The sequence below is a fragment of the Callithrix jacchus genome, chromosome 14, assembly GCF_049354715.1.
Source record: "Callithrix jacchus isolate 240 chromosome 14, calJac240_pri, whole genome shotgun sequence".
Classification (NCBI taxonomy): Eukaryota; Metazoa; Chordata; class Mammalia; order Primates; family Cebidae; genus Callithrix; species Callithrix jacchus.
In genome coordinates, this window is record NC_133515.1 from 34,012,445 (window position 1) to 34,023,804 (window position 11,360).

The window sequence follows — 11,360 nt, forward strand, 5'->3', positions numbered from 1 at the left end:
ACGAAAGGGAAGACTATTCCAGGACAAAAGAAAGTACCTCAGACCAGCGGTTACCAAAAAGGTAGTCAGTATGGGAGAAGGAATAACCTTCTATTGAAACTATTGAATCAAGAGGACATAGTGTGAAAGAATTGTTTCATGTTGCAGATTGCCATTATCAGCTTTTTGAGAAAACTTAAATAAATGGATTCCGAGAATAACCAATTTAGTAGCAATATCTTTGGTTTCAAATGCTGCAGAGTGAAATAGTATGTTTGGGTTGATGCAGGATGCACAACTCACTATTGAACAATTATAAATGGGGATAAATGATCCAGACACACAAGAGGACTTTCCTGAGGGAACTGCCAGCCAGGTGGACTGGATGAAAGCCATTGTAAGCTCTGTTTATACTGAGGAAAGGAACTGTCCAGCTCTCCTTATAAATGCCAAGTAAAGCACCTCAGATGAAGCAGCTTATATGCTTCCTATGAAAGCTGCATGGGCCTGTGATGACAGGGATATTCGCCACCGAGTATGCCCCATTACTTAGGTCAGGGTAAATGCTGTGGTTAAGGTGACCCCTTCTACATGTGACTTTGCTCCTGCAGAGCTAAAAGTCAGTTCAAAAAGCCTTATCAAATTTGCTGTCTGAGCTTCCTCTCATGGTCTCACAGATGTTAATAAAAACAATAAGTTTATTTATTAACAAGAGAATGGGGAAAGGCAGGAGGGAGAGTGAATGGACTCATCTCAGAAAGGTAGAAACTTTTAAACAAATATTAAGAAACAAGGTGAGTGAAGAAAACATCGATAAAGATGAAACTGAGCAGAAAAAGAAATGGGAGAGACATGAGACTTATGCAGCAGGTTGAAAATCTTTAGATGCTTATTAAAAAATGGAACAAGGGCCGGGCGCGGTGGCTCAAGCCTGTGATCCCAGCACTTTGGGAGGCCGAGGCGGGTGGATCACGAGGTCAAGAGATCAAGACCATCCTGTTCAACATGGTGAAACCCTGTCTCTACTAAAAATACAAAAAATTAGCTGGGCATGGTGGCACGTGCCTGTAATCCCAGCTACTCGGGAGATTGAGGCAGGAGAATTGCCTGAACCCAGGAGGCGGAGGTTGCCGTGAGCCGGGATCGCGCCATTGCACTCCAGCCTGGGTAACAAGAGCGAAACACCGTCTCAAAAAAAAAAAAAAAAAAAAAAAAAAAAAAAAAAGGAACGAACAAAATGGAAATTAGTGGGATTAAAACAAAGATCTTAATACAACACGATTGAAGGCTGAGTGGACCAAAGGGAGCCTCTCATAGCCCTCCAACATTAAAGAGCTCAAGTCCCTGAACCCAAATCCTTTTCCACAGAAAAATGTAAAATGATCTGGGGATGGAGAAAAAAAGCTCCAGTTGTGTCCGCTTTACTTAAATGTTTTATGAAATGGGTATTATGTCTGACTGGGAATGTTTTCTCTACCTAGCAGTATAAAATGGAAGGCATGTAAATTTGCTTTTCCAGCAATAGCTGTCTTAATGGCTGCAGAAGGGGGGGATTGGTGCTATTATGAAGACTGAATGTTCTATATATATTCTTAATAATTATAGCAATATAACTTCAGTCCTATAGGACATGCATAAATGAATAACTGCCTTTTCTTTCTGATGCTATGCTTTCTCCCAAAGACTCTCCTTTATATTTTTTTCAGCTCCTGAGGAGCATGATGGAAAAAGGCATTATTAATTGTGTTTCTTATACTTAGCATAGGTATAATCACCAGTTGTTTATATTACTGCTGTAGCCTCTGCTTACATGCAGAAAATAAATTGATGCAATATGTTATCCACCCATCAAAATGACTGCTGTGCCCCCCATCCTACACCAGGTCCCCAGCTCAGGGATGACTGTGGAACAAGTGGATGTGTGAAATTATAAGATCCTGATTAGAGCCATGGAGTGTGGAAACAAAAGTGACTCCATCTTGGATGCTAATCTGCTATATTCACTTCTGCTTGAACTCAGTCCCAGGAATACCTCGTGATTCTTTATTTACTGTCTTTTTTTTTTCTTTTTTTTTGAGACAGGGTCTCACTCCCATCACCCAGGCTGTAGTGCAGTGGCATGATCACAGACCACTGCAGTCTCTGCCTCCCTGGATTCAGGTAATCCTCCTGCCTCAGACTCCACAGTAGCTGGGATGACAGGTGCACCTCAGGTCACCACATCTGGCTAATTTTTGTACTTAGTAGAGATAGGGTTTCACCATATTGCCCAAGCTTGTCTCAAACTCCTGTCTAAAACAATCTGCTTGCCTTGGCCTCTTAAAAAGCTGGGATTGCAGGTGTGAGCCACTGCCCCTGGTTTATTTACTGTCTTTGGTATAAGAATATACACTCTAAATCTTGCCTTTAGATCAAAGCAACCTTGATACTATCATACAAATTACAGGCTAAGACACATACAATATTTTTCCTATGAATTACAGGCTGTGACACATACAGCATTTTCCTTGTTCTGGAAGGTTGCCTTTAATTGTCCCTAGAAAGCTTGCACCCCCTTTCCCTGTGGTATATGAGCACTGAGCCTGGGAAGTTATGCTTCAGAGATCTGCCTGTCTTGCTGCCATCTAGACCACATTTCTGTGTGTAAGTTCTCTATTAAATTACCCTTTATTAACAAACTAGATTTGTTTGCCTTGCTCTTTCACTTCTCAACTACTCCTTCATTTGCCAGTTGCTTTGCATATATGGCCCTTTCATGAAATAGATACAGTAGTTTGAAAGTAAAAAATTGGGAAAAGATATGTCACACAAACAGCAACCACAAGAATACTGAAGTACCTGTTCTAATGACAGACATGCTCGACATTAAAGAAAAAAAATGTTACTAGAGGAAAGGAGGAACATTTTGTAAAGACAAAGTGATTAGTCTTTCAGAAAGATGTCATAGTTGTAGACACCCATACAAATAAAAACAGTGTCCCAAAATTCATGAAGCAAAATCTGGAAGAAGTGAAGGGAGAAACAGATGATTGAACAGCAGTAGTTGGAGCCTTCAATGCAGCACTTTTAGTAATGAACAGAAAACTTAGAAGATAAGCAAGAAAGTAGAACATTTAAAAAATATTCTAAATTCACTAGACCATACTAACTTCTGTAGAATGAATGCTTCACCTAATGTCAGCAAAATACACATTCTTCTTGAGTAGACAAGAAATATTCTCTAGGAAAAACCATGTGGTAGGAATGAACACTTTAAAATGATATCAAGAAAACATTTTCATTACAATAATATCAAAATGAATAACAGTTTAAGAAGATTTTTAAAGAAAAGTGCAAATCTTGTGCACTAGAAATTATAAAGCATTATTGAATGAAAGAGAAGAATGAAAAAGAATAATGAAAGAGAAGACCTAAAATAAATAGTGTTCATGGATAAGAGATTGCGTCAGTCCCCATCAAAGTTCCAGCTGCCTCTTGCAGAAACTGTCAGGTTGATCCTAATATTCATACGGAATGTCAGAACAGCCAAAACAATATTGGTCAAGAATAGACAAACATTTTGGATAAAAAACACAAGTTCTTATGGTTACAGTTTCATATGTTAAAACTTATTACAAAGCTAAAGTAATAAAAGATTATGTAGAGTTGTCATATTGAAAAACATACATTATCAGTGGCATAGAATGCAGACTCTAGAAATAAAGTTTTACCCTTGTAGATAGTTGTTTGTTGCCAAGTGTATTACAGAAATTCAAGAGAGAAGAATACTCTTCAGCAACTAGTGTTGGAACAACTAGATAGCTATATGCTAAGGAATGCATCTGGTTCTATTTCTCACACTGTATATAGAGATTGATTCAAATGGAATATAGATTTATATTTAAGAGATAAAACTATCAAACACTTGGAAGAAAACATTCAGTAACTCTATACATTTAAGCCAGAACTCCTATAGATACCACATAATTGGATCTAGATTTTGCTACTGTGGTGGTTGTTTTAATGGGACAACGTGTTTTTTAAATTGGATTGTTTTATCAAATCACATTTAATGGTATTATTGATATGGATGGCATTGTGGTCTGAACTGGGCCTTCACAAAATTAATTTGTTAAACTCCTTAGACTCAGAACTTCAGAATTTGACTATATCTGTTGATGTAGTCTTCAAGGAGGTAACTAAGTAGACCTGGATATTTTAACTATTTATTGGTTGATCATGTATTCAAGGAGGGCCACGTAATAACTGTTGCTGGATTCCAAGTCTCTAGGTCATTCCACTATGCATTCAGCACTCTAGATCTGAAAATTTTTCTTAAATTGCCATTTCCATCATGGCTTCCGTTTGCATATAGAGCAAAGATGCGACATCCTCAGACCATAGCTATGTAAAAATCTCATGAATATCAAATACTGGAGCCATCTGTAGACCAACAACAATCACATGTAACTTGAACTGGGTTTACATGAATATAAGCATACTTCATTCTATTGTGCCTGATAGATACTGCGTTTTTTTTTTTTTTTAATAGACAGTTTGTGGCAACTCTACATTGAACAAGTCTATCAGTGCTGTTTTCCAATATCGTGTGCTCACTTCAAGTCTTTGGGTTACATTTTGGTAATTTTGCAATATTTACAACTTTGTTATTATTATATCTGTTGTGGTGATATGTGATCAGTGATCTTTGATGTTACTTTTATCATTATTTTGGGATTCAATGAAACATATAAAATTATAATTAATAAATGAGTTTGTTCTGACTACTCATTGGCCACTTCCCCAGCTATCTCCCTTTTCTCAGGCCTCCCTATTCCCAGAGGCACAATAATATTGAAATTAGGCCAATTAATAACCTTTTCATGAAAGGAAGAATTGCATGCCTTTTGAGTTAAATTAAGAAATAGAAATGATTAAGCTTAGTGAGAAAGGCATGTCCAAAGCTAAGATGGGCTAAAATTGAGGCCCCTTGTGCCAAAAAGACAAATTGTGAAAAGAAAAAGTTCTTGAGGAATGTTAAAAGTGTTACTCCAGTGAACACAACACAAATTATTTAAAAAGCACATTCTTTTTTTTTTTTTTTTTTTTTTAATTTTTTATTGGATTATAGGTTTTGGGGTACATGAGCAGAGCATGCAAGACAGTTGTGTAGGTACACACATGGCAGTGTGCTTTGCTTTTCTTCTCCCCTTCACCCACATTTGGCATTTCTCCCCAGGCTATCCCTCCCCACCTCCCCCTCCCACTGGCCCTCCCCTTTTCCCCCCAATAGACCCCAGTGTTTAGTACTCCCCTTTCTGTGTCCATGTGTTCTCATTTTTCATCACCCACCTATGAGTGAGAATATGCGGTGTTTCATTTTCTGTTCTTGTGTCAGTTTGCTGAGGATGATGTTTTCCAGATTCAGCACATTCTTATTGCTGACTTTGAGAAAGTCGGCAACATTCTATGAAGGCTGAGAGAGTTGAGGAAACTGCCTAAGAAAAGTCTGAAGCTAGCAGAGGTTGATTTATGAGGTTTCAGGAAAGAAGCCATCTGCATAACATAAAAGTTCAAGATAAGGCAGCAAGTGTTGATGAAGCTATAAAGTTATCTGGAAGATCTAGCTCAGATAATAAAGGTAATGACACTAAAACCTGGATGACAGCATCTGTTTATAGCATTGTTTGTTGAATATTTTAATCCTATTTGTTGAGACCTACATATCATAAAAAAGATTTTTCAAAAATATTACTGCTCATTGATGATGCACCTTGTCACCTAGGCATACAGATATATGCAAGATTTATGATTTTTTTCATGCCTGCTTCTAACACAAAATCTGTTTTGTAGCCTAGGGATAAAAAAGTAATTTCACTTTTTAATTCTTGTTATTTAACAAATAAATATCACAAAACTATAGCTGCCATAATAGTGATTCCTCTGATGGATCAGGGCAAAGTAAATTGAAACCCATCTGGAAAGAAGGGTACACCATTTTAGATGCCATTAAGAATGTGTTTTTGATTTAAGGGAGGAGGTCAATATATTATTATTCACAGGAGTTTGGAAGAAGTTGATTCCAACTTTCAAGGATAACTTTGAAAGGATCAAGACTTTGGTGGAGAAAGTAACTGCAAATGCAGTACAAATAGCAAGAGAACTCAAATTAGAAATGCAGCGTGAAGAGGTTACTGAATTGCTGCAATCTAATGATAAAAGTTGAAAGGATGAGGAGTTGTTTCTTATAGATCAGCAAAGAAAGTGGTGTCCTGATATGGAATCTACTCTTGACAAAGGTGCTGTGAACCTTGTTAAAATGACAACATAGGGTTTAGAACAACACATAAACTTAGTTGATAAATAAGCAGCAGGGTTTGGAAAGGGTGACTACAATTTTAAAAGAAGTTCTACTGTGGGAGTAATGCTGTCAAACAATATTACATAGTATAGAGAAATCACTCATGAAAGGAAGAATCAAATCAATGTGGCCAACTTCATTGTAGTCTTATTTTAAGAAACTGCCACTTCTACCCTAACCTTCAGCAACCACTGCCCTGATCAGGCAGCAGCCATCAACACTGAGGCAAGACCATTCACCAGCAAAAGAATATTGCTTGCTGAAGGCTCAGATGATTGTTAGCATTTTTTTTTAGCAATAAAGTACTATTTTATTAAATAAGTATATTTCATTTGTAGACATAATGTTATTGCTCATATAATAGGCTACAGTATAGTATAAACAAAACATTTATATACATTGGGAAGCAAAATATAAGAAAAAAACCTGTGTAACTTGCTTTTCTGTGATATTAGACTTATTTAAGAGGACTGGAACTGAATGCAAAATATCTTTGAGATATGCCAGCATGTGGGATTTGGTAACTCTCCCTCTTGTCAACTTTGTCATAAGCAAGGCCAAGTATGTTCTTAAATACTGACTTCTAATATGCATGATACGTGGATAGAGTTTTTAAAAGTGGATAGGCCAGAGCAAGCTTTGTTGTAATCACTCCCATCTCAACCACCCAGGCATCAGCTGTGGGAACAGCAGACACAATAAGATAGCACTATGATGAAAACGTGTTTATTTTCATTAGTAGGGTTCCAAAGACTTGGGTGAGTAAAAGTACTAACATTAACAAGGCAAACTCAGCAGAGAAGAGTGTGTCCAGGTTGAGTTGGAGAGATGGTCTGGTTTAATTTTTGACTCTGTCGTAATGGCTGGATCAGTTCTAGACATTTTCCAGCTGCCTCTAGTTTTTGAACTTGCAGACAAAGGAGAACTTGTCTTCACAAGGCACATCCTTCCATCTCTTGAATCCTATAAGTCAATGAGAAGAGTTTGAGATCAGAGACCAGAAAGATTGTGACCCTCCTGGCTTTAGGACTCAGGACAAAAAACAAACATCCATTTCCTGGATGAAGAGCTACCTTTCCTCTATCCCAGTACCAGTCCCATCCTTAGAGCTAAGCAGGAGAGAACAGAAACAGGTGGATGGATTCTCTGCCTCTTACCTGAGCTTGAGGTCAGGCTCACACAGTAGCCAGGATTAGTGTTGCTTGGGGCACCAATGTCCCAGGATTTGTAGGAGACCAGGGACCCACTGCTCCAGTGCCAGCGGCGGTTCTAGTTGGGCAAGATCCAGAACAGAGGCAGTGGTCACTCAAAAATCAGTAGAATCACTGGGCCTGTGTGTACACTCAGAAACGTGCCCAAACACATGAGAAGAATAAACCTTGTTGTCTTGCTGAATATTGTTTCCTTTCCTCTACTTTTGCTCTCAACTTCTTCTTTCCTGAACTGTCCAAATCACTACCCCTGTTTCACCGAGAAATAAATGTTTCTAATTTGACATAGAGATCCACAGTAGCTCACTTAAAAAGTGGTTCTTGAATTTTTGTCTTTGAGGCCCACGACCCTCATATCCAGCATAGCATTGTCTGGCCATTAGTTGTTGTTATGCTATTTAGTATAATACCAGGTTCCCAAATGCCAGCAGTAGATTCTTTACCATGAGTGAACACTATATAGTCAGCAATCTAGTCTCTCTTATTGTGCTGACAATAACAAAATAGGTAAGAAGTTGGTGCATAAGGATGTTCTGTTGACTGTAGACAGAATGAGTTTATTCATGGATGCCCAGGACACCTAGAAAATTCAGCCTTCCACTTGTATCTCCAAACATCTGCAGTGCACCTTGCTACACAGAACATTATAGGATCTGTAAGCAGACTGATTTCTGGAAAATGATAAAAACTGGTACTTAAGAGACCAGAGCTTGAACCTCATTCTTACTTCTCAAACCTGATCATTCTGGGATAAAGAAGGCTGCAGCCTACCTTTTTGGGGTCATGGAGGCCAATCCAGACATTGAAGTCATCAGTGCCACTCTCCTTAATCAGTGAGGCTACAAAGGTGCCCTCAGACTGGGTGAGCACAGACACCAAGTTGCCCGAATTCATGTTCTGGCAGTAGAGCTGTTGGGGAAGAAAATGGAGCACTCAGTGGAGGAGGAATATGTGAGGATATACTGAGTCCTTTAAGATGATATGTCAGAAAAAGGACACACAGTAATGTCCCTGATGATGCTGTCATCAACCACCAGCATCTTTGTGCTGGGAATGTGCTGAATAATGGGATAAAGTAGATTAGAAAGTTTGGGGCTGATGATCGGGTAGCGAGGGGTTCAGTTTTATCTCATTGCAGCCACTGAACACACGAAAGAGTGGCAGCTTCCCCTCCCTTCATGAGCCTCCCTTCCCACGCTGCCCTCCTGACTCACATCTGCATCAATCCAGGTCTCACGGTCTTCATTAAAGTAGTAGCAGTAGGAGCGATAGGCATTGGTGCCTTCTGGGCAGCTGATCCGGGCCTGGGGCAACCCTGTCTGGGCCTCTTGGCCTGAAAAAGAAGAGATGATTAAAAGAGGGTCTCAGGGTAAGGTAAAGGCTGGAAGGTGAGGTGGAAGATTCTGAGGTTTCTCTTTTTATTTAAATTGCATTTTAGGCTTCAGGGTACATGTGAAGAACATGCAAGATTGTTGCATATGTACACACATGGCAGTGTTATGTGCTGTCTTCCTTCCCATCACCTATAATTGGTATTTCTCCCCATGCTATCTCTCCCCAACTCCCCACTCCCTGCTGTCCCTCCACTATTTCCCCCCTATAGACCCCAGTGTGTGATGCTCCTATATACAGGAACAGAATATAGTCTATTATGGGATGACTGCTCACTTTTGTTCCTGTATCCTATATCTTCTCTCTTTGGTTTCTTTGATCAGGGTAAAAACACAGAATGGATAGGCTAAAGAAACATGTCTCCAGTTTCCCTTTTATGTCTGGGACTCAGGATCTTCTGCCTTGAAGGACTCAGGCTTCTACTTTTCTCACACAAGCCTCTCCTTGGTTTCCCTGAACACAAGGCTCTCCTCAGTTCTCCACCCCATTAGTGGCTCTCTACACACTGACATCCCCAAATCCACCATCATGTATAAATTTAATCAGATAAACTCAGCCAACTGTGGCAGTGGCTTATAAGGGGTTATTTTAAATTCTAGCTCAAAATCCTAAATGGGATGTGGATGTGGATAAATGTGATGAGATCAACAATAAAGATCACTAAACACCACAAAGCAATTCTTAGTGGTGATTCTGCGCGCTCTCTCTCTCTCTCTCTCTCTCTCTCTCTCTCTCTCTCTCTCTTTCTCTCTCTCTCTCTCTCCTCTCTCTCTCTCAGACCTATGTGCTTGGGGATAGAGTGAAGGCTTCAGGGCTAGACAGGGTTGGTTGGTAGAAAAGAGATCTTACCTTGGCTCAGAGACAGGAACATCAGGCAGGAGATCAGCATGAAGTATGAGCTGGTCTGAGCCATGCTGCGCTGCAATGAATTTCTTGCTTAAGAGGCAAATCAACAATCTCACGAGATGGCAACCACTTGGAGCCTGTTTGGGGAGACCACCCTTTACCTGCAACTTTTGTTTTTAATAATAAAAAAAAAGATGTCAAAAAAAAAAAAAAAGCTTCTTCTCCAATAAAACACAAAATGGCAGATGACTCCGGTGCAGCGGCGGGGGGCGGGGTGGGGGGGGTGCGGAGTCCCTGGGGGCCCCGGGATGGGGAACCGCGGTGGCTTCCGCGGAGGTTTCGGCAGTGGCATCCGGGGCCGGGGTCGCAGCCGTGGACGGGACCGGGGCCAAGGCCGCGGAGCTCGCGGAGGCAAAGCAGAGGATAAGGAATGGATGTCTGTCACCAAGTTGGGCCGCCTGGTCAACAGAGAAGAAGGTTCTGAGAGGTGGAGAGCAAAGCATCTATTACCTTCCTTAAAACCTCCTCTCAGAATTTCTGAGACCAGGAAAGTCCTCTGAGACATCCAGAGCTTCAGATGTTTCTTTTGAGAGTTTGGGAATTATACAGACTTAGTAATCGAAAAACAACCCTGGATCCCACTGAGGCTTCATTACTGCTAAAATCTCCTGGACAGAAACTCATGCTGTATTTTCCCCAAGATTTTAGAGTGCATGTCAGAGGTGCCTTCTTCCTGTAATGCCCACTTACCTGTTGGCTGAATCTGAGGTGGCTTCTCAGGCCAAGTAGCTGTAGGAGCTTTATATTAGGATCAGAAAGATAAGAACCACATGATTCAAACAAAAGGGGTGGAGGCAAGGATTGAGTTTCGGGGCCTAGACCGGGCATTGACGGCATTGATTCTGGCACCAGTAGAAGCCTCTTCCTGGCACACACTGGGAGTGGTCACAAGTCAGGTCCCCTTCCAGCAAATAATTTGGCAAGCTATCTAAGTCCAAGATGGACTTTGCTTTTGCTCAGCAGAAAACAAATGAGGGTTCACATGTCCTCTAGCAACCCAGAGGGGAGCAGAGAAGAGTAGATTTCCTTCTACTCCCTGTAAATTTGGAGGCTCCTCTTTGGTGTCAGTCATGGCGAAAAGTTGGGAAGGAATTTACTGATTCCAAATAATTTAAAACAATGTGCTGTGGCATTAAGTGGTTCCTCCATGTCTTTTTCGGCTCACAAACTTCTCAAGATGTACCTTAAGAAGTAGGTTAAATTTATATTTCTAAATATTTAACATGTCCAGAAAGGTTTGAGCTAACAAAATACAGATATTGTCAATGTGAGAATTGTAGAGAGCTGCTGCCTAAGGAAACTTAAAGAAGCTAGCCATGTGAAGTCAACTGTTTGTTAGTATGAAGTCAATGACGGTGTGATGAAATTGAATACTTACCGGAATCATCATAGAATAGTCATTTACAATTCAGGGAATAAATGCCAATCGGAATGCAAAATTAGGAAGAAAAAACTAACCTGAATGCTCACAGAAAGAGAGATGAGTATATGAATTGGGACAAATGGATTAACAAAATATAATAAGCTACTAA

General features: G+C 40.1%; 1 protein-coding gene across 3 annotated transcripts; it reads right to left on the bottom strand.

Annotated features, from left to right (window-relative positions):
* Window positions 1-7,029: 7,029 nt before the first annotated feature.
* On the bottom strand, window positions 7,030-10,546 carry LOC100392124 (lithostathine-1-alpha). Of its 3 annotated transcripts, none has more exons than XM_008980430.5 (6): window positions 10,519-10,546; window positions 9,772-9,841; window positions 8,745-8,863; window positions 8,302-8,439; window positions 7,477-7,588; window positions 7,030-7,282 (listed from the first exon to the last, which is right to left on the bottom strand). In XM_008980430.5, the coding sequence occupies exons 2-6, from the start codon at window positions 9,833-9,835 to the stop codon at window positions 7,215-7,217; spliced, it is 501 nt and encodes a 166-aa protein (XP_008978678.1). In that variant the 5' UTR covers window positions 9,836-9,841; window positions 10,519-10,546; the 3' UTR covers window positions 7,030-7,214. The 3 variants fall into 3 exon arrangements, with proteins under 3 accessions (XP_008978678.1, XP_002757620.1, XP_035128027.1); XM_002757574.5 differs by having other exon boundaries at window positions 9,772-9,905; XM_035272136.3 differs by having other exon boundaries at window positions 9,772-9,935.
* Window positions 10,547-11,360: the final 814 nt, after the last annotated feature.

Coding starts and splice junctions, on each gene's coding strand:
- LOC100392124 (XM_008980430.5), bottom strand. CDS start 9,835: ATGGCTCAGACCAGCTCATACTTCATGCTGATCTCCTGCCTGATGTTC. Junction 8,864..9,771: donor GTTCCTGTCTCTGAGCCAAG/GTAAGATCTCTT, acceptor CTTCTTTTTCAG/GCCAAGAGGCCCAGACAGGG. Junction 8,440..8,744: donor AGACCTGGATTGATGCAGAT/GTGAGTCAGGAG, acceptor CTTCCCCAACAG/CTCTACTGCCAGAACATGAA.